Raw genomic sequence first — 23,743 nt, 5'->3', positions numbered from 1 at the left:
GATTTCAAGAAGACTGTGTGATGTGGAGTCTGTTTCATTTATAAAGCGCGGAATCCTTTCAGGTGTCATCATTGAAACATTAGCATTAAGTTATATATGCGTGTAGACCTGTCTGTGTTCCACAAATAGAGGACGGCAGTTCTTTACAGTAATTGCTGGTTGTCCGGAAAGGTGATACGCCTCCCTTTCTCCTTGTAAGCAGACAAAACAATCGGCCGGCCAAGTTTATCACCTGTTACAGCCTAGAAGGAAGTCCTGGGGGACCTGTTATAAAGCTTGCCTGCTTAGTATTATTAAAGAGATAGTCCATCCAAAAATGGAATAATTTGCTCACCCTTATGTTGTTCTAAACCTGTATGACCTTCTTTGTCTTTTGGAACATACAAGAAAATATTTTGATAAATGTTGACAACCAAACAGCTTTCGCCTCCATTGACTTCTGTAATAGTCAATGGGAAGCTTACTCCATTGACAATGATAGTCAATGGGAAGCTAAATTTGTTTGCTGATATTCTTGAAACATCTTCTTTCATCTTTCACAAAAGAAAGAAAGTTATATGGGTTTGGAACGACGTGAGGTTGTATATATAGTGTTGTCATATTTGGGTGAACTATCCCTTTAAATGAAGGTGACTATCCACTGCAGTGAATGGGAGTTGAAACAGCTGATAAAAATATAACTGTAATCCACAAGTAATCCACACCACTCCAGTCCATCATTTAATATCTTGTGAAGTAAAGTAATATCTTTGTTAGAAACACATCCTCCATTAAGACATTTTAAAATACTGCTTCTGGCCGAAATATGAGTCCATAATCCATAATAACACTTCCTCAAGACTCCAGTAAAAAAACAAACTCCTGCTGTCCTCTTACATTAATTCCATCTGCATACACTGCAAAAAAGGCTTCCATTCAAAAAATGTCTTTGTCTCGTTTCTAGCCATAGTGTCTGAAAATGCATAAATCAAAGACAAGTAAAAAACAAGTAAAAGTTTTCTAGACAAGTAAAAAAAATGTTTTGTTAGTCAAAATTAAGTGACTTTCTTGTGTCAAGTACAATTTCACTTAATTTGGACATTTTTTTCACTGAGAACAGGACAATATTTTTTTCTTGTGTCGAAAGTCCTTCTTGATTTAAGAATTTCTAGATATTTTGACTCATAGGTTCTGTTCCTGAGGGGTATGTGTCTTTGATGTTATTACCATTATTATTATTATTTTTATTATATACTTGTCTTTAATGTAGGATAAAAATAAATCAGTGTTAAAATACACGTTTATCCCAAGAGTTCCCAATGCTCTACTGGTAGACTGGAACTTTTTTGCATTTTAGTTTACTGAAAGATGAACCGCATGATCTCTATTGCAGCAATTATATAAGGGTGCATTTTAACAACAATAACATGCATTTGTAACAGCTGCATTTAGCTGAAAATGTTTTCTTTCTGTTCAATTCTGTGCAGGAATCCTCAGTTTGCCGGACAGTTTGAGCCTGCACAGGAACCAGCAGCGCTCGAATAAAGCAGGAGACGCCTACAGTCAGTCCGAGCAGCGTACTATCGAGCAGTCCCTGCTGGCCACGCGCGTGGGGAGCATCGCTGAGCTCAGTGAGTAACCAAACCTCTATTTTCAACCTTAAATTAAAGCTCTTACTTTGTCTACCAATCGTTCCTTGTTCAGATAAGTGGAAGCCACTATCATTCTTTGGTTAAATATTTGTTTGTGTCTGAATGTGTGCACACACCTCCTTAAAGTGTTTTAAGCGGTACTGGTTCTGCCGGGTTATCTACAGCTCTGTTTGATCTGCATGTACAGCACACTTTCACAGTACTGAGCAACAGCAGTATGATGGTGCGGAGAGTTTAAAGATATAAATTTCAATGCAAATTCATTTCGTTTGAAGTAAGTATTAGCCCCAGGTTAGAGCATTTCACACCAAAGTGGTATGTGTTTACTAGGAATCCATCTGCTCAGGATTCAGTTCTCCATCTCTCACCTCAAACGGGCCTTTAGCTCTCAACATCCCATACAGCAAAATCCACTCTTAAACGGGTCCTATAAACTGTATTTGATTTTCCCATGAATTTAATGTACTGCTTTAGATATATCAGTTTTTAAAATGGCTGTTTAACAACACACTTAGTTAGACAGCATGCAGTTGTCCTATCTCCATCTTCTTTAACAATGGTCAAAAAAATGAAAATAATAAAAATAAATATAATCTTTATTTTTTTAGCATTTATTTTTGTTTTATACATGATTATGTCATGTATACTGTATATATAATCTATGTTGTCATGTAGATTATATATCTATATTTATTTTGTGTTTATTTCGGTAACACTTAAATGAAGGTATAAGTCACACATGTAAGTAAGTTACTTGTATTTACTATCATAAGCCAAACCCTAATCCTAACCGTAACCATACAGTAAGTACATGTAGTTAAATAATAGTACTCAGTACTTAAATGTATAATTTAGTGCTTAAATAATCGCGTCCAAAATAAATGTTTTTGTGCACATGTGCATATATATGTGTACTGTTTATATTTATTATGTATATTTAAAGACAGACACACATGTAGAAAATATCTGTATGTATGTATATATTTATATTCATATATCTTAAATATATCAATATATATCAATATATATCAATATATATATATATATATATATATATATATATATATATATATATATATATATTATACTATATACATAATAAATAAATGTGAACAAACATATATTATGTAAACAAAAACTTCCATTTTAGATTTATGACGATTAATCATTGCCCAGCATATAATTATAATGTAACAAGGACACCTTAAAATAAAGTATTAGCTTTACTTGTAAATATATATTATATTTAAAATGCTCCATATTTTTGGAACACTGAATTATAAAAGCTCTCATCTCACTTGTGCACATCATGTTATAGTTGCTTTTATTTTACTGCACATTGACTTGTGATGTTCAGCCATCTGACAACAAGATCCACACTGAATGTAATGACAACAACAGCATTTCCTTTAAGCAGAATCTAAGCCTAAAACTCAATCTTGCCTAAAACTTTTAACATTTCCGGGTTGCCTTCCAAACGCCGGTATATTCTTCTGGAAACAAAAATCTAATTAGATGTAAAGCTCTTTTACTTAGGAGATTGGTCATGTAATTCAATATATTTTACAGCAGAAAGCTTGTTCTATTCTTGAGAACATTGATTTTAAACGCAATTCTATATGTGCCGCAGGACAGACCTTGAAAGCGGCAAACACTAAAATGCAACAAATAAGCACGGCCCGTTTTAATATTTGAAAAGGAAATGTAAACTTCTCATAGCGGAGCCTGGAGAAGCAGATATGCGCAAAATGCTGCAGTTTGTTCTGTCAGGAATGTTTGTGCTCTTCAAAACCTAAATAAAAAAAATCTCCATTAGGACTTTTTTATAGATACAGTATCCATGGAGATTTCCATAAAATGCATCGTCTATTTCCAGCTTCTCTCTCTTTCTCATGGATGTCCCCAGTGACCCTGCAGGGGAAGTTGAGGGCATTTTGAACCCTGTTTAGGGACAGCGGTCCTCCCCTGATTTACACATTCAGTATTCCGCCTCCAGCAAGGGCAGGAACAACAACTGTCACATAGAGACTCTTTCTGCTTTTGGACAGTCACAACAGAACACTCTCACTCAAAGGGCAGAGTTTATTTTAAGAGAAGGCTGAACTTGCAGAATGCAGATCTAATTATACAGCTTTTAATGACAAATGCGTTTTTGTATGTTACTGATTTATTATTTATTTTTAAATCTTACAGAGTGTGCATATCAAGAAATATAGTATAAACTTGATGTGAACAAGCCTCAAGTCTGTATTTAGAAGAACTGGATTGTTTTATAATATATGCTCTACTGGGGAAATAAGTAATTAAGGTTTTTGAAAGAAGCGCAGTTAGAAATATACATTATGTGATACACTACTAAGATTGGAAATAATTAAGATTTAGTAGAAACAGTAATAATGTGAAATAATGCAAATTAAAAGAACTGGTGTTTTATTACATTTATTAACATTACATGTTTAATAACTTTTTGGAAATAGTGATTCATTTATTTGTTATACTTAAAAAATATAATAAAAAATAAAGTATAGCAATGGTTCACAAGAATCTTTATAAACCTGTGTATCATGGTTCCCGCAAAAAAATACAAAGCAGCAAAAACTATGCACTAAATTATTATATTACAAAGATTTTAATATTACTATTTTACTGTAATGGTTTTAAATCAGATTTTTCAGATTTTTCCCGAAACCAAAGTCATAATTTTTATTCCCAATATTTGACTGCTTGTGTATTACATAATGTGTATTTATAACTGTCTTTAAGTTCAGTGTTTGTACCAGGCTTTTGCAGTATTTGCAGGATCAGGGTTATTACAAAGTTCAAAGCTGTATGTTATTAAATCGGAATGGAAGGCATTCAGACTCTCAAAGTCACTGCCTCTCACCAAATCACTGTACATCTGAAGTACATGTGACCTTTTGTAGGCTTGTCACGATCCTCTCACAGCTGTATATATCCAGGGGGAAGCCTGAAATCTACAATTCCATACGGTAATAGTACTTTAATGTAATTACACTCATAAAATCCCATAACAGCAGAGCATGGCGTTAGATTAAATCTTCTTACAGTACATAGGTTTTTATGAGTCCCTCATGAGCGGGTTAAGTAGAAGACATCATCCCCTGCAGAACACGAAAAGGTCAAAAGGTCAATGCATTAACAGCCTTTTTTTGTTCGGTCCTTGTCTCTTTAAATTCCATTGTGTCTTCGAGTCGGCAGAGCAGATCTTGTTCCTTAATAATTCGCTCTCCAGATCTGCACTGAAAAATCTCACTCTTTCTGGGGTCAATTTAACAGTAATGCAGATTGAGCAGCTATTGCTTGCTGTATAGAAAAGATAAGTGGTGCGTATTTAAATTTAGTTTCTATTATGTGAAGTAAAATCTAATAACTGAGGGACAAATGACGTCCAGAAAAGCTAAGCTCCACTGCACTTCATGGGTTTTCTCTAACATACTACATTTGTTCATGGAATGGTTTGTTTGATCTAAATAAGACCAATTCTCTGCTTTCAGCATTTATGTGTGTGTGTGCAAAAACTTTACCTTGGGCTATGGCAGTTACTTAGCCATTAACAGCTAATTGGGTAACGTACATTTGTTGATAGTCATTTTCGCATTAGTCTGCACCGATTCTAAAACAGCCCTAAAGGAGAATCGACTCTTGTGCAGAATATATAGCTGTTTAAGTGTCTTACATTAGGCTCTGTCTGAACGAAACCTGCACAACAGTCAGGAGTTTCTTTTTTCTCTTAGGCTGGCCAGACACCAATCAACAACCTTCACGGCTGGATTGCCATCGCTGAGTGTTTCCATGCCGCACATAACATTTTTTTCCCCTGTTTTCCTGAAAGTCCCTGTTTCCTCCCATAGCTGCGCTAATGCATTTATTCCCTCTTGCTTCATAAAACGCTCATTACGTTTCATTGCTTCATTGCTCTGGAGCACCACTGGAGCCCAATGACTTCTTCTTAATTGTTTATCTACACTTTTCTTACAGTATATACAGTAATTCTAGTTAGCAGTGAGTTTTCTGTCACCGGAAATGTAGCCGTAACCTTGCTGAGATATACATTTCTTTGGCATGTCTGGAAAAGCCAACCTCATTATGTTCAGTAGGTGTGAGGAGACCCATACTAAGTATTTTCAACAGAAGAATAGGAGAAAACTTTGGGTGAAAATCATGAAAAGGGTATATATACATTATCTGCACTTTCAATATATTCAATATATCTAAAATAAATGAAAACTCAAATGTTATTAGGATCTAAAAAATTTTTTTTATTAATATACGTGCAAACCACAAAGTAGTATTACTTTATTATTTACTATTTTCTAATAATAATGCTACATAAAAATATAAATATTATATATATAAAAAAATATATATATATACAAAGCATCCTATATATTTCAATAATATAGAATAGTTTTTTTCCTCACATTAATTACATGATTAGACGATGATAGTATTGAGAATATGACGTTAGCTTTACAGTTATAAGAAATATGCTTAATTGTACACTTAATTTAGCTTTGAATTTGATGTTTTCAGTAAAACTAGTCAAATTAAATGAAATAAATAATTAATTTAATTAATAATGATAATGATACTAATTTTTAAGATTTAATAATGATATACAATTGGATTTAATAATGAAGAGTGTGTGTGTGTGTGTGTGTGTGTGTGTGTGTGCGTTAATATTTTTACATTTTACACACATGAACACACACACATATACATATACCAACATTTTTGTCATAAAATTTTATTTAAAATGTACACTGATTTCTATCTATCTATCTTGATTTTGAGATACAATTTTTGATGTTATACCCATGATGTGCAATTTTCCAGACATTTAAAAAAAACAACTACAGTTAATCCAACTAATCCCAGTCTGACGTTTCATAAAAAGACAGGAAATCTGTTGTGTTGCATAAAGCCAAGCGGACCGCCTTCCTCTCTCATGGCCTTTCCTTGATAATTTATGTCGTGGTTCAGGGAGGACAGCCAATCGATTCTGCTCAGTTTTCACAGTAAAACACCATTCCGCATCCTCCATTCCCTACATCTCGTTCTCAGTCTGAGGATGAAGGGCACCTTCTCTGCTGTTACGGATGAGAGTATCATATTTAACCCAACACGCTCGAGCAAAAAGAAGCTCTTCTGCGCTGTTGTTATATTACATTGCCACGCATATTCATACAAATACCCTACAGTACCTGCAGATGATTGGCTCTGTTGGTAATGAGGTTTAAAGTCATGACTAATAGACGAAGACCTTTTGCCATGGCTGTGTTTGTTTAGATGGTTAATCTTGAGCATATCTCTGAGTTTGTTCCTCTGCTGCCCCTCCGACTTGAGGAAATGTCACACGCTATCATGAATAAGAGATGAGTGTCGGTCACAGAGGAGCCCCAGGTGGCTTCCAGCCCCTCTCCTCCTCTCGAGAGCCTCCCGCTACCACCTCCGACTGCAAACGGCGCGTGCTTCTCTGCTGACAGGTGTATTCTTGCACTTTATTGTTTCGTGCGTGTAGCTGCCACGGCTGCTGATAATGTATTCCACATAATCCTGTAATTATTGTGTGTAATTACAGTGCATATCTTTGGCCTCCGCTGTCAGATAGTCCACATAGCTTCCGCTCAAACTCATCAGTATTCCCTCTTTATAATTCCTGCATTCTTGCTTTATTCTGTCATTATGCACTCACCCTCATGTTGTTCCAAATCCAAAAGCTGTTAGCTGTTTTTGCCCAAACAATGAAAGTCAATGGGGTCCAATAAAACATTGAATCGCACTTTGACGCAATTCTGATTTTGCTAATTAATTTCAGTTGGTACAGTTGTTTTGTATGACCCACTTATACCCCACTGACCCCATTGATGCTTATAGCTTGGAACTGAGTCATGCTTTCATGCCTTTTTCTAAAAACTTAAATTTTCATGCTTAATCATACATCCATGTAAAATACATTTACTTGTGAAATCAGGTTGGCTATTCCTTTAAATCCGCAGCCTTGGCAGAGGAATTACAACAGTTAAACAAGTCATTTATTTTTTTAAATGCATGCTCGTCTTGCACAGACGGCCTCGTTAATTCATTAGAGTAACAGAGATGTGAAATGTTTTAGAGAGAATGAGAGCGAGTGCTGCAGTCATTTAAGTTGCAGAGCAATAGATGAGGCTGTTTCTCAGTGTTCCTCTTAGAGTGTGTTATTGACTGAACTGAACACAGTGTGGTTCAGTTGAATGCATTCAGAAGAATTGGGTCTCGTGGACTAAATGAGACCATAGATGACCTGGAAGTTTCACATATGAAAGGCAATAGTCATTAGAGCGAGAGGAATAGTGTTTAACTTTCTGTGTAATAAATCTAGAGCTTTGTGTGACCTTGTTTGAAAAGAAGTTTGTGACAATACACACGCACATACACACACACATATTTAAATGAGATCAGATAAATAATGTGTTTCGTGTGTGTTTTATACATACACACACACACACACACACACACACACACACACACACACACACACACACATATATATATATATATATATATATATACACACACATATTTAAATGAGATTAGATATATAATGTGTTGTGTGTGTGTTTTACACACACATACACACACACACACACACACACACACATATATATATATATATATATATATATATATATATATTTGTATACATGTACTTTATATACATTTTATATATAACGTGCATATGTATGTATATATATATATATATATATATATATATATATATATATATGTGTGTGTGTGTGTGTGTGTGTGTGTGTGTGTGTATAAAGTATATGTATACACATTAAAATATATGTATACACACACACGCACACACATATATATTAGTGCTGTCTAACGATTAATCAAATGCAAAATATACAATTTTGTTCACATAATATATGTATGTGTATTGTCTATATTCATTGTATTTATTAATGCAAACACATGCATGTATATATGTAAGAAAAATGTTATGTTTACATTACATATATATATATATAACAAATTATATGAATATAAGTATGTACATGTAAATATTTTCAAAGTATAAATATTTTCAAAATACTGTATGTGTGTTTATTTATGTATACATATAATATATATTTTGTTGCAATTAATTAACACACATGTATGTATATATATATATATATATATATATATATATATATATATATATATATATAAATTAACACACATGTATGTGTATATATATATATATATATATATATATATATATATATATATATATATATATATATATATATACATAACACATATATATACACATATGTGTATACTCAAGTAGCATTATTTTTGTAATGCAAAATATTACTGTTTTTGCTGTTTTAAATTGAAAAAATGCAGCATTTATGAATTAAGAATAAGAGAATTCTTTAAAACCATTAAATTACTCATTAAATTACTTTGAACATATATATATATATATATATATATATATATATATATATATATATATATATATATATATATATATATATATATATCCTCTTATAAAGTCCTGACAGGTGTACTCTGGCAAAATTACATAACCGTTTTGTGTAATATTCAGTTGGACTGACTGAGAATTTCATTACTGACAAACGTGCTGCTGAGGACCTACAAACAGCTGACTGGCAGAGAAAGATTGACAGAGCAGCTAATTTTTTATGCTGTAGCATCAATGTGAGAGTACTGTCCTTCACCATTTGCATCATTCCCAGCAAAACCAAAGGTCTCTTGTGCCCCGACAGGTGATTTAGTGTCCAGAGCCATGCATCACCTTCAGCCTCTGAGCGTAAAGAACCACAGCAACGGCACTCCAGTTCCTCAGAAGAGCAGCCTGATCCACTGGGAGCCCGAGGCTTTATATACGCTCTGCTACTTCATGCACTGCCCTCAGATGGAGTGGGAGAACCCCAACGTAGAGCCGTCCAAAGTCACCTTACAGACCGAGAGGTGAGGGGACATCCACTGGGGCTGGGTATTCTTGTTAAGGGGCTTTCTGATTGATGCGGTGGCTCAAGGTACTTACCTTTAACCAAGTAGTCGTTTATTCAGCTTGACACTGAAAATATGATGAAATGCAGAGGAGTGTAAATGTGAAATACAGTGCAACAGACCGCAAGGCAATGCAATGAAATGAAGCCACATTATAAAAAGAAATGAAGAGTGGGTGAACTACTTCCTGCATCTGATGGAAAATTATGTTAGTGTCATTTTTACAAATATTAAATAAGTAAACATTTATGGGTTAATTTGTCTGCTAAACTTTGATCTTGTTTGGTGTAAATATTCTTAGGTTACATTGTGTTTCTCAGCTGCTAATGAGATTTAGCTTAGAAACCTAATTAAAAAATTTCATCTTCTGAGGTCAAGAAAAGGGCGTTTTCTTAGTTGAGCTGATATTAAATCAGTTTCTGTGAGATTAAGTTCAGTTTTGTCTTTCAAAGATTGAAGTATTTAAAGAACAAAAACGTTTAACTATTTTTTAAAATTGAAATAACACTAATATTATTGTCGATTAATATTTAATGAAAAACCTATAATGAGAAAAAAAACTGATGGTGCAGCTGACTAAAATTAGTTTTAGTTATATGAAGTTTATTTGCAAAAATTAGAAGTATTCAAACGCATAGTTTTTTACATTTTCAAAATTATTTTTATGATGTAATTGTGTTTTTGTTGTGTTAGTTAGCTGTATAGTTGTTTTTGAACCTAATCAGAATAACCCCACCGCAGTTTGATTGAGATTGTACAATTAAGAAAACATTTTTTGGTTTGATCAAGTTATCTGTTTTTTCATATATAAGCATATAATATACACTACAATAATATAATATAAAATACATACAAAAGGAATAAATTACATGTAATATCAATACAATATCAAACAACGTTAATTATTTCAGATTTTTGTATCAAAGATTATATAGGCTATATACAAGTAGTGTATATACAAATACAGTATATATATTTGGTAATATAAATAGAGCTGAAATAAATCAAAAATAAATATTTAGAAAAATGAAATGTAAAAATGTAAACTAAATAAAAGTACATTTTGCTTGGCAGATAACTAAAACTTGAAGTGCAACTAAAACTGAAATATGGATACTGAAAATGAATATATAAAAAAAAAAAAATTAAACATAAATGCAAATTAACCAAAAATGTAAAATTAAATTTAAAATGAAAACTGAACAATTTTTAAGCTAATTTAACAAATTATTCGATACAGTAATACCACCAAAACTCATTAGTGAAGACAAATTATGTGTATTCGTTAAATAACGCAGTCATTTTGTCTCCTCCTGCAGGCCATTTCTTGTACTGCCTCCTCTGATGGAGTGGATCAGAGTAGCTTTGGCACATGCGGAGCACCGCCGCAGCTTTTCAGTGGATAGCGATGATGTTCGGCAGGCGGCCAGGCTCCTGCTGCCCGGGGTGGATTGTGAACCCCGCCAGCTGAAGTAAGCGTGCTGCCATTAAATTAACATCCAGCAACCAGATATTGCTACCCATCATGAGTGAAATGAAAATGGCTCATAAACAGTCTGTACAGGGAAAATAAGCACAGTCGACCCAAAATAAGGCATGCATCACGCCATAACTGCTGTTTTATTGCTATTAGACCAAGTGTCGTAATGAAAGATTCGCCCGTGCATGAGTGTTTCACTTGGAATATGTGACTCAAGCTTTTTTTTGCAGAGGATTAAGACATTAGAGGGATGTTTTTGTATGTGTGCCGCAGGACCGATGACTGTTTCTGCGTGTCACGTAAGCTGGATGCTGCCTCTACGGAGGCCAAATTCCTGCAGGACCTGGGCTTCCGCATGCTCAACTGTGGCCGCACTGACCTTGTCAACCAGGCCATCAACTTACTAGGACCCGGTGGAATCAACAGCATGAGTGAACAGGTTCAAATGATTCTTATAACAATCATGCACACAAATGCAAAACTTGCCATTGTTTTTGTATTTAACGGCATGTTACGGTAGGGTTTTGACATGTATAAAACATCTATAATGTGCAAGAAAAATGCCAACTGTAATATTATATGTATCTTTGCAAATGTTTTTACAAAATTTGATACAATTTTGAATGTGAATGTGCAAAAACATTTAGATGTCAATTTTGACGGCCCTTAAAAACTTTTTCTCAAAAATAAATAAAATAAAATAAAATAAAATAGACAGATTTCATTTCCTGTAGGTCATTTTGGGTAATTTTGCGCTGGTTTTGGCCTGGTCTTGCAGAGTTAGACCCTAGAAGTGGATTGTTCATGACGTCCTTTCTCAGTACAAATGCAGGTGCAACATCAGGTGCAAGAAAATTATTACACTTCACTTTAAAAAGATAAACACAACCAAACTCGAATGCACAAGTTGGTAGGTTGCTGCTGACTATCAATGCTTGCACACATCGCTATATTTTCCATTTATGGAAGCCCAGACAGAAACGAACAGATTTTGCACAGCAGGTTTCCCTCAATATTCACAGTGCTTAACGGTTTTACCGTATTAATCAGAGCCCACACCAATGCGCTTTCCATCACTGATTGCTTTGCTCCATTATTGACCTCAGGGAGTGGAAACATTTGCCGTTGCCTTTATTTCGCAGCTAATTCACATGTTATCTGATTTTCCATCTCTTGATTTGAGTAACGCTATGGGTTTCCAGGAGATTGGTTCCTATCAACACAAGAAGACTCTTTCAGCGATTGAATTTTGTCTGCATAGAGCGATGCATTTAAATGAAATGCTGCTATTGTCAAGTTGCAATCCCTCGTTACTCCACAGTCAGAAGATATGTCTGGTGTGTGCTCAGCGTGACTGGTCTTTTGTGTGTTTTGCAGGGCATGACCCCTCTGATGTACGCATGTGTTCGTGGTGACGAAGCCATGGTTCAGATGCTGCTAGACGCAGGAGCCGACATCAACAGCGAGGTTTGTGACTACATCTGTGCTGCGTTTTTATATACACATTCTGTACACCCATCCTCCCCGTCATGTAGTTTGATGTGTAGTGTTCGTGTTTATGTGTTGTAGTATGACAGGAGAAAACTCAGACTGCTTTGCATGCCCATGAGGGATTTGTCTGGGTAGATTTCCTCTGTGTTTGTTGGAAGTCACTGTCACTAGGTGCTGTTCTGCCCTAGAAGCTGGGGAAGACAGATTTCTCACTAATATACACGCTCACTATTTGTCGCTATTTCCAGCTTGATAAAACACGTCTCTGAGAGATATCACCCCAAGTCACAGTTTCAGTCACTTGTAGCTGGGAAGTAATATTGTTTACAACTGTGTGTCATAAAAATGTGAAAAGTTCATTGACGTTTGCTATGAATCAGGTTTTGCGTTCTCTCTCACAAAACCTTGCACCTTCTGCCTCCGCCAACAGCATACGAGAATTTAGATTTGTTTTTTACCTTCAACATATTGGGTTAACCTTCAGTTTTTATAAATGGAAATGCAAAAAAAAAGAAATGTATGGTGCCCATATTTGATCATTGTAAAAATGATTTACATTTAGCAGAAACGACTTGATGAGACAATATAGATGTAGTTGAAGCAATAATATGCAAAGTGCTGCCAGTTAAAACCTCATGAGTGTGTTATTATTATGTTAACCTTCAGTTTGCTAAATACAAGGTATTAACATAATTTAGAGTATAAATAACAGAAATAAAATATTTAGACTAAATTTAATATACACTAATTCACACAAATTCTATCATTAGCATAATATGTTTTGTTATGTTGAATGGAAGTTTTTTATAATTAATGAATTGAAAATAATATTAATATGTGTTTTAGTAGGTCTTGTTAAAGAATGTTATGGTATTTCTAATGCTTTAATACTTCTAAAAAAGTATAAACTTTTCTTATTGCACATTTTTAAGATTTAATTAATTAATTAAAGAATAATTCATAAAACTGATTAAGGATTGTTCAGTTAAAATACAGAAAGATTATTCAGTTCAGTTTGATGGATTTGTAGTACAATCTTAAATAAAGGTGCCATAGAAAACCTTTTTTTTTTTTTTTAATAGTTTCATAAAGACCCTTTAACAGCTGAAGAACCTTTCTGTTTCACAGATCTTTTTATAAAAAGGTAAGAAAGGGATGGTTCTTTAAAGAGCATCAGACTTTAAAGAGCATCAGATCCTTTAAAGCACCTTTATTCTTAAGAGTGTATTATTTAAATTGTATAATTCTTAAAAATAGGCCTATTTTTTGGGTATTATATCAATGTGGAAAATATCTAGGCTGCTTAATATATTTGTGGAAATTTTCACCTTTGATCAATTTAAGGCATTCATTTTGATACTGTACAGTCAGCTCCTATAAAGAGACAAAAAGGCCAAAGATCCTCTCCTATCTCCATACTTTGAGCTGAGCGCAGCGTCTCAGTGCTTTTCCCAGGACAGATTTTTAAAGGTCTCCATCTCTCTGATTTGTGCCCTACTCTGTCCCCTGTACCTCCCGTAGGTGCCAAACACAGTGCAAAAGTACCCCTCAGTCTTCCCAGAGACCCGGCAGGCCACGCCTCTCACCTTCGCCGTACTTCACCAGCACATCCCCGTGGTGCAGGTAGTGACCTCTCTCTCCTGCCTGACCTTTCGCCAACACTTTAAGCCTAACTGAGTCAGCCTACAATTCCTGTAGCGTATGCATCAGTTTTCTCCTGAAAGCCTTGTCTGCATGAATTTATATTCTCAGCCTGCTCTCATTTTGTCACGGAGTCGTACACCCATTATGATTCATTATGTGTTTGCTTATTTCATCGTCATTGTCTCCAGTTCCTCAAATTAATCTTAGCAAGAATTGCTTTTCATTAGCTTATTCGCTACAGATGTTCTCCATAATGGAAAACCAAATCTCTTCTCTCTCCTTCCTCAGTTGCTTCTAGACGCTGGAGCTAATGTGGAGGGCTCTCTGCAGGACGGGATGGAGAACTACACTGAGACGCCTTTGCAGTTAGCTGCCGCTGCAGGTAAGAAAGCTCACACTGCAGACCGGACAACAGTGCCACTTCCTTCTCGAATTACTGAATTATAAGCCAGCGAGACCACAAGAGAGGACTCAGCAGTTTGTGTGCTGTAGGGAACTTTGAGCTGGTCAGTCTGCTTTTGGAGAGAGGAGCGGACCCCATGGTTGGGACCATGTACCGCAACGGCATCTCTACGGCACCGCACGGGGACATGAACTCCTACAGCCTGGCTGCAGCACACGGACATAGGTAACACACACACACATGCATTAGGCAAATACACACACGCGCGGTCTCGTAATTTATTAATAAAACTGCAAAATCGTATCATCCTCACCCTCGTGCTGCAGGAACGTGTTCTGCAAGCTTCTGTCGCAGTCGGAAAAGGGGAAGGCAGATGTTCTGTCTCTACAGGAGATCTTGGCTGAGGGATCAGAGATGGAAGAGAGGAACTCCCTGAAGATGGAAGCAACACGCACGGGGAAGGCCAAACTCAAAGCTCTGAGAGAGGCGATGTATCACAGCTCTGAACACGGCTATGTCGACATCACATTGGACATCAGAAGTCTAGGTCAGTACTGATCAGTCTTGGGCACGTTACTTTAAAAAAGTAATTAGTTATAGTTACTAGTTACTAGTTAGTAACTGAGTTACATTATTAAAGTAACTAATTACCAGGAAAGTAACTATTCTGTTATTTAAAAAAAAAAACTAAACTAATATTTTAAATAACTTGGATGTCTCCAACATTAAATATATTAAATAAATGAAATGGACACTATATAGAATACATTATTATTATAAAACATTCTACATGAACCTACATTGTCATGTTTCTGTGGGACAATGGGATAGACACCTATGAAATTCTGTATTATTCTAAATATTAGCTTGGCAATAAAATGTTCATATCAGTTTTTTTAGCAATTTAATATTATTTTGTTTATAATTTAGCATTATAAGTTGACAGAACTTTAGTAATTGTAATAACCATAACTGCATATTTGCCATTTTGACTGAGCTTAGGACTGGTGGTACTTAAGATATTGTTTGCCATTAAGTGATCTACTAATAACAATATAAAATGCACTAGGATCAATGAGCTGCTGGGTTCATGAATATTAATTATGTTGTCTGCGTTCGCTCAATTTGATTTGCTGAAATAAGAGCAGGAACGAGATTGTTGTTTGCGCATCAGTTCCGCCCACTACCAGAGAAACCGACAGTGATAAAGAATTCCAAAGGAACTCCGTTATGTTGACAGGGAAAAGCAATAAATAAAGAATATAATTTACATGTAGCTTGTCAATTCAAAAATGTTATTGTTGTAATGGGGGAAACAGTAATTCATTTAATTACTCAAAAAAATAGTGCCGTTTATTTATGACACTGTTATTCCCAGCACTTTAGATACTGTATCTACGATCATAAAGCAATCATATCACAGTAAATTTGCATAACATTACGTTGCTTGCTGTATAGCTTAATAAGTAATGAATGGCTTGTTGAATAGAGGTATGCTGTGAAAATAATTTATATGACTTACAATAAAAATTTCATGGAATTGCTATATATATATAGATTTTGAAGGATCATGTGACACTGACAACTGGAGTAATGCCTGCTGAAAACATTTGAAGCCCAAAACTTTTGAATGGTAGTGTATACCATTGTGAAAATCTGAAAAGCAACTAACATCATTTATAAGACAACATTCCTTCTTGTTAAAAAGTAAAACTATTTCTGTGTATATTAGGGGTGCCCTGGACGCTGCACACCTGGCAGGAGTCCCTCCGAACCTGTTTCCTGCAGCACCGGCGGCCGCTGATCCAGGGTCTGCTGAAAGAGTTCAGCTCTATTGAAGAGGAGGAGTACACAGAGGAACTCATAACACACGGCCTCCCACTCATGTTCCAGATCCTGCGCGCCAGCAAGGTGAACAAAAACACAGGGTGCAAATTTCCATAATTGACATCACATGTTTTCTCTGGGATCAAACCTCTGATTTAGCCAGAGATACACCAAGTAACTTCCTAGGGATACTTCTCTTAGAATCCGGTACCCTTGAAAACATACTGCTTCTGTAGAACAGGAAGTGAAGGAAGAAACTTGCATAATTTGAATTGGGCATTCTGTTGACGTCCTCCCACAGCATTATGCAATAGTGAGCTTTGCTTTGAAACCTAGGGTGCTAGAAAGAATCCTTAGACACTGACCATTACATCTGCTTCGCGCATCCAAACCTACTCCCTCTATAGCAGATCAGACAGTACAGGAAGTAAAGATAAACGTGGATTTCCTTCTGTTGGGGTTACAGTAGGTGTATGTGTGAGCGTGTTTGTCGAGGCTGATCTATGGTGGAGTCAAGGAACCTTACTCTGAGCTCTGTGGGGATGACTGACAGTTTCCGCTCCCTGCTCAACCTTCACAAGTAATGTGTGTCTGCTTGTTAGTACAAAGAGAGAGAGACTAAGAGAAAGAATGGCAGAGAGAGTGGGAGAGAGAGGAAATAGCGGCGCTATGCTGACAGCAGGTGATTTGTACAGGCAGAGGCAGGCCGGGGCGAGAGAAATGTCAAGTTGATGAGGAACCTCTAACAATCTTTCAGAGAAGGAGCGAACTGACAGGGATTTAAGAGTTTTACTCCTGTCTCGTTCGTAACAAAGTACTGATCCCAAAAAACACAATGCATTGATACTTTTCAAGAATAGATGGTGCGGTTTTGCTATGCAAGCTCACACATATACATAACATTCACACAACTCAGGCGCTGTAACTCCTTCAAGGCAAGTCAAAATGTGAAAAATTGTTTTGTATTGGGGCTGGATGAGAGGGGTCTTACCTGTTTCTCATGGTTTGCAGAATGAAGTGATTAGTCAGCAGCTGGCAATGATATTTACCCAGTGCTACGGACCGTATCCGATCCCCAAACTTACAGAGATCAAGAGGAAACAGACGTCAAGACTGGGTATGTAGCACCAGAATATCAAGTTGCGCCGTGCTGTCTGTAAAAAATACAAACAACTGCAAGCTTTTCATGACCAGCAGAAAGTGGCATTTTGAATTGAACTGAAATGAGCACCGTTTTTGTTAATGAAATGTCAAGTGAAAAATGTCATTTGTGGGTGGTTCTGCTATTAAAAAATATTTTAAATGCAGGTTGAAGAGATGGTTCAATCAAAAATGGGAATTCTGTAATTGTTTGGTCACCCTCGTGTCGTTCCGAGCTGTATGAACACTAAATTCTGAATAGTGCACTGCAGTTGAATAGTTTTTTTGAGTGATAGTACTTTTAAAATGAAAAACCTTTTTTAAAAAAACAGTTTGTGAATTGTAATCGTCTGAGACGCCTTTGCGTCTTTCATGTATATCGCAAATAGATTTAGGTTGGCTGTAAAGAATTTCATTGAGCAAAGTCATGCATTTCAGTCTTTTTCTCAGTATTACATTATATACATTTCAGTTTTTCTTACATATATAGTGTTCAGTTTGGAAAAATATGAGAGTAAAGTAAATATGACAGAATTTTTATTTTAGCATGAACCTTTGGAGTTCTGTTGGCAGTGACTGTGGCATGCTGCTGATTTCCACAGTTGCAACTAATGAAATGCATCTGTTATATGTTTATGTCAGATCCTCATTTTCTAAACAACAAGGAGATGTCAGATGTGACCTTCCTGGTGGAAGGAAAGCCATTCTACGCTCACAAAGTTTTGCTCTTCACCGCCTCCAACAGGTTAGTTGATGCACTGCATCGACCAGAAAAGAAACACTGTATAGTGCAGTTCCAGTGTGTCTTTTGATTGCAATACCTTATTAATAGCAGGATTATTTTAATTTATTGTTGCTCTTTAAGCAATATTGTTATTGTTTTAACTTTTCCTTCTTGTGCCCAAGGTTTAAACTACTTCTGGCAAACAGACCAGCTGCTGAAAACACCTGTATTGAAATCAGCCATGTCAAATACAATGTATTTCAGGTACTAATGCTCTGAAAAGATGCGAGCGTGTCTTGCTATTTTTATGCTGCTTTTATTTAGAGGGAAAGGAGAGCTCATCATTTTTATATTGTGGTCTATTGAGTGTCTGACTGATGCATGAAACATTATATTTGCTTTCCTTATAGCTGGTGATGCAGTATCTGTACTGTGGTGGAACGGATGCACTTCACATCAGAAACACTGAGGTCATGGATGTATGTATTAATAAGGTTATGCAAATGTATTTTTATTTTTAAAGGGATTTTACAATGTAAAGCAGTCCAACTGATTCTTATTGCAGCAGCAATATCAACACGTTAATTTAGCAATTGAAGTTATTATTATTTCTTCCACACATGATAATTAACCTCACTATGACATTATTTGTATTACACCAGTGAAAGTATTTTTTGTATGTTTTATACATTTAGTAGTTTCTGTAAATTGCTGTTTAAACATTTGTTCAAAGATTTGTTTCATTCAAACGTTTATGCTCACACAAAGCTGCATTTATTTGAAAAGAAATACAGAAAAAATTTTTGCAATTATTACCATTTAAAATAACTGTTTTCTATTTTAGTATATTCTAAAATGCAATTTATCCTTGTGTTGGTAAAGCTGAATTTTCAGCAGACATTACTCAATCCTTCAGAAATCATTCTAACATGCTGATTTGATGTTATGTTATGTCACTTGGCAGCCATCTTTGAAATGCCTCTCTGGCATTTAAGTGTAGCTCCTATCTTTTTGTATTGGGTAACATCAAATTCTGCCAAACCGTTCACTAAGCTTACAATTAAATTTCATATTTGAAATCACTAATAAAATCTGAAAACTGGGCAATAATTATTTGTTTTCCTCAAATAAATCAGCCAGTGTGCAATTCGCAGATCCTAGGCGCACATAACAGAATGCTGTTTCTATAACAGATGCGGTCATGTGCTTACGTCACAGATCAGTGATTGGCTATTTTATTTAGAAGGCAGGCTTCTTCGGATTGATCAGCCATTTTAAACGTTGCATTTTTCCCCATTTAAAACTATATGAGTGACACGTCTTGGTTATTCTATAGTCTTCTAGCAGTTGAGTTGCTTAATGTTAAACCATAATTCTTTTCAGGATTCTTAAGTTCAAAAGAACAAAATTTTTTGAATATGAATATAAATATTGTTGCATGACCTAACTTACATTACTGTCACTTTTATATATATATATATATATATATATATATATATATATATATATATATATATATATATATATATATATATACACAGTATACAGTATATGTATTTAATTTTGTATGCTTTTTCGACATTTATTATTGATTACATAAATGTTGCATACAGTATTGGGCTTTGTTAAGTTTTATTTCTTTTGGTCTCAACGTCTCTCTCTGCTCCACTCTCTTCCAGCTCCTCTCTGCATCTAAGTTTTTCCAGCTGGAGGCTTTACAGAGACACTGTGAGATCATCTGCGCCAAGAACATCAACACCGAAACTTGTGTGGAGATCTATAACCATGCTAAAGTAACATACAATTGAACATGCTCTCAGATTTCATTTTCCATGCATATCAAACATTCTTTACATTCTCTGTATGTTCTTTGCTCTCCTTCTCTCTTAGTTCTTGGAGGCACCTGAGCTGTCCACCTACATCGAGGGCTACTTTCTGAAGAACATGGCAGTTCTCATAGAGCTTGAGCCATTTAAACAGTTGCTCTATAACACCCCAGTGGAGAACTGCTGCCCCGATGTGTTGCATGACCTGGAGAAGACGCTGGCCACGCGCATTCGCTCCATTCATCTGTCCTCCTCGAAAGGATCCATCGTCTAAAACTGCCTCCAGACTTCATCAAAGCATGCTGAGATCCTAACACGTGCACTTCCTCCAGGACTTTAGCGGTGCGGTGTAAATGTGTTCATTCAGTGGCAGTAGCAATGCACTCGTAGTTCTCCATCTAGGACTGTGGTGATCTCTTCTCAACAGACTCGATCTGTGCTTTAGATAACAGCCATAAAGGAAACAATGCCATTTTCAATTTCGTCTCCAACCAGAATAACACCTGTGACAGATAATGGTTTTCTTAGATGCAGTACCTCTACTAACCTAAGAATATTGCAATTCCAGTAACTCATTTTGAAGAAGTATGAGAATGTGATGTGACCCAAAAAACAACAACGTTGAGATCGATCTACAGCAAGCAGGTCATGCTTTTTTTGGTGCTTCGTGGCTTAGAAGTACAAGGAGTTAGTCCTCTGGAATAGAAAAAAACTCAATCATTGTCAGCACTGATTATAGATGTTACTAAATATGCTTCCTAGATTTGTATTTTCGAGCATTGAGATGATGCTTCTTAACAGTTGTACAGATATTGCTCTTGTTATCAGTAACCATATGTTTAAAATGTGGGCAGAGAATGTGGCTGCCAGTGTAAATACTGATGGAAATCTCTCATATGGAGTAGTTTGATCTCCAGCTGTAAGTAGATGTATATAAGATGTCACCATCTTAAGACTTCCATCAAGAACTCACAATAATGTATTATAGAAGTGTTCTTGAAGTCTTGTTGACTGTTGTAAATGTAGATGAGCATGTAAGTATTTTCATGCTTGGGTTTTGTTGCTGTCGTCACGTCTTGCATTGACTTTACACTCTTCTGTGTGTGTGTGTGTGCGGGGGTCTGTTTTGTCTGGGAAAATGAACTATTATCAGCATGGACTTGCAGAATTGTAGCTGTGAATCCCCGGACTGAAACGACTGATTCAGAATGTGCCTGCAATATGTTCTGATGTGCTGTGTCTCTAATGACATTTGTGTCACTCGATGACTAAATCAGTGTTCTTTATAAAGATTACTACAAAATACTCACGCTTCTCGACTGGGATTTCATCATTTTTTGTTTGCTTGTATTGCAAAAGCCAGCTTTTGCCAACTCAGTTTATACAGTATTTTTCTTGTTTCATTTGTTGTTTATTGCACAAAATAGGCTAAATAGAAAAACTGACAGATTTTATTGCTTGTTGAATTTAAATGCAGTGGTTTGATGCCCTAAGCCAATAAATAAAATGTTACCATGAAATAAAAAATAAATGTCAAGTAGTAAAGCATTTAGTCGTACATTTTTAAAGTAAACCCTATTTATTGTTACTGTAATTTCTTAAATTTGTGATTTCTTAAAGATGAGGTAAAATGTTCTATTACCATTTGTAATGTAATAAGCCTGTTTATTTTGTTATTATAATTTGTGAGATTATTAAGATTCGATAATTTAATGTATTAAATTAATAAATATAAAATGTAAAAATATTTTCTCTTACAACATATAAAAATTATTAAGTCTATTATAATTTTGTTAATTAATAATTTAGTTAAATCATACAAACTGTCAAAAATATTAAGCATTTTCTCATATAGCTTTTGAAATGTAATAAATGTATATATTTAATTATTCTAAGTTAAATTAAGATACAAATAAAACATCCAACTTATTAAACATTTTGTTCTTTACGTTGTCAAATTTCATATTATTTTATTGTTTTTTTACCTATGACTATATGCTTGCATTTTATTACTTTATATTTTTCCCTCTGCTGTCCACAATCAGACCGGTGACCCACAAACACGACTTACCAGCTGAGAACCATTGGGCTTAATAATTATAATGCTGCTTACTGAATTTTGACGCTGTTTGTTAGCTGATTCAGCAGCTCAGAGATTTCTTTTGCTTTCTGAGAAATCTTTTTTGTAACTTTAGAGTGCAACTTAGCCCTCAAGTTGTTTGTACTGTGTTAAAGAAGACTTAATCTCAGCAAACCAGACAATGTTTACAGGCACAACAGATGCGAAAGAGGGAGAGGGGCAGGGAGGGGGGAAGCATGAAGGGTTGCTCTGAAAAAGCCAAAGATATATGAGTCAGAAAAGTGAAAAGAAAGGAAAAGAACAAGAGAAGCATTGTCCTTTTATCTGGGAAGTAGTTGCCTATTGGTGAAGCATCTGGGTTAATGACACAAAGTTTGCCGGCAACTGCATAGGAAGGGGTGACCTGTGAATTTGAGATTTTAATTCATCCAAAACAGCAGATTTTAAAACATGTTGATGAATTGATGGTGTGACTGATATGAAGATTAATAAAGCAGTGCATCGAACTTGCCTGTCAATGACTTTGATTCGTTTTCGATATGGTTCTTGGAAATCAATCGTAACTCTGACACTTGATCAGCTGACTGGCCGCGAACTGTGCCAATCTATTCAGTCTGATTTTGTTTACTGGAAAGAACAGATTCAAAATGGAGATTGAGTGTGTAATTTATGACTTATCATGTGATATTACGGCAGGACATATACCCTATGATATTAGGCAACAGACGACTGCAATCAGGGTGAAAATACGTACAGTGTTTATACATACGTTGGCTTCTTTCAGCATCCAGTACCAGGTTTATTTTTTAAATGAATAATCAGTTATTGACCTTTATGTCTTTAAATGCATTTCCTAAAATCACACAATGAATGTAGCCTATGTTTTAGGATAGCCAGAAATATTACAGCTGTTTGACACCCTCCCATATTAAAGGGCCACTGGGCATTTGTGGTGTATGGGTTTTCCTATCAGGACCCTATAAAGAGATTTTCCTCATGATTTTGGGTGAAAAAAAGAGAAACGTTAAGGTTTCTCCTTGCTACAGCTCACAAACCATAGACTTTCTCTCTTTGCCTCATAAACCCCTAAAATGACTATTGAAAGCTGAGTTACAGTGAATCAATAATGCATCTGCTGGGATTTCAGTGGCTTGGCATGCCTCGAGTGTGTGTGTACGTGTCCACATGAGCGTGTGATCTTTGTGTGGAGCATATTCAGGGGGCAGTGAAGTGTGGTGGCCAGCCAGTGGAAGGGGCACTGTTTAAAAGGTAGCCATGGATACTGCCTTTCAAGGACACTTTTGAACAGTAGCATTGATGTGGACGATTACCGCCGTGACCACTTTTACATATACGCTCTCGCTCGCCTCTAATTTATCTCTTTTGTATCTATAGGCCAAAATATGGTAATCCACAAAGTCGCATTTGTGATTCTGATATGAAATAGATTGGATTTAGTC

General features: G+C 35.6%; 1 protein-coding gene across 1 annotated transcript; it reads left to right on the top strand.

Moving 5' to 3' along the window:
• The first annotated feature begins 1,468 nt into the window (after nucleotides 1-1,468).
• LOC122323005 (ankyrin repeat and BTB/POZ domain-containing protein BTBD11-B-like) lies at nucleotides 1,469-21,508 on the top strand. Its single transcript, XM_043216615.1, has 16 exons — nucleotides 1,469-1,610; nucleotides 9,422-9,626; nucleotides 10,988-11,140; nucleotides 11,422-11,587; nucleotides 12,526-12,615; nucleotides 14,161-14,262; nucleotides 14,572-14,665; nucleotides 14,776-14,911; nucleotides 15,013-15,233; nucleotides 16,419-16,597; nucleotides 17,525-17,630; nucleotides 18,296-18,398; nucleotides 18,560-18,641; nucleotides 18,788-18,856; nucleotides 20,057-20,170; nucleotides 20,268-21,508. Exons 2-16 carry the CDS (start codon nucleotides 9,442-9,444, stop codon nucleotides 20,475-20,477), a joined length of 2,010 nt encoding a protein of 669 aa, XP_043072550.1. The 5' UTR covers nucleotides 1,469-1,610; nucleotides 9,422-9,441; the 3' UTR covers nucleotides 20,478-21,508.
• The last annotated feature ends 2,235 nt before the right edge of the window (nucleotides 21,509-23,743 follow it).

Source organism: Puntigrus tetrazona, chromosome 18, assembly GCF_018831695.1.
Source record: "Puntigrus tetrazona isolate hp1 chromosome 18, ASM1883169v1, whole genome shotgun sequence".
NCBI classification, from domain to species: domain Eukaryota; kingdom Metazoa; phylum Chordata; class Actinopteri; order Cypriniformes; family Cyprinidae; genus Puntigrus; species Puntigrus tetrazona.
Note: the sequence above shows the minus strand (reverse complement) of the source record. Positions and strands in the feature narration are given on the sequence as shown.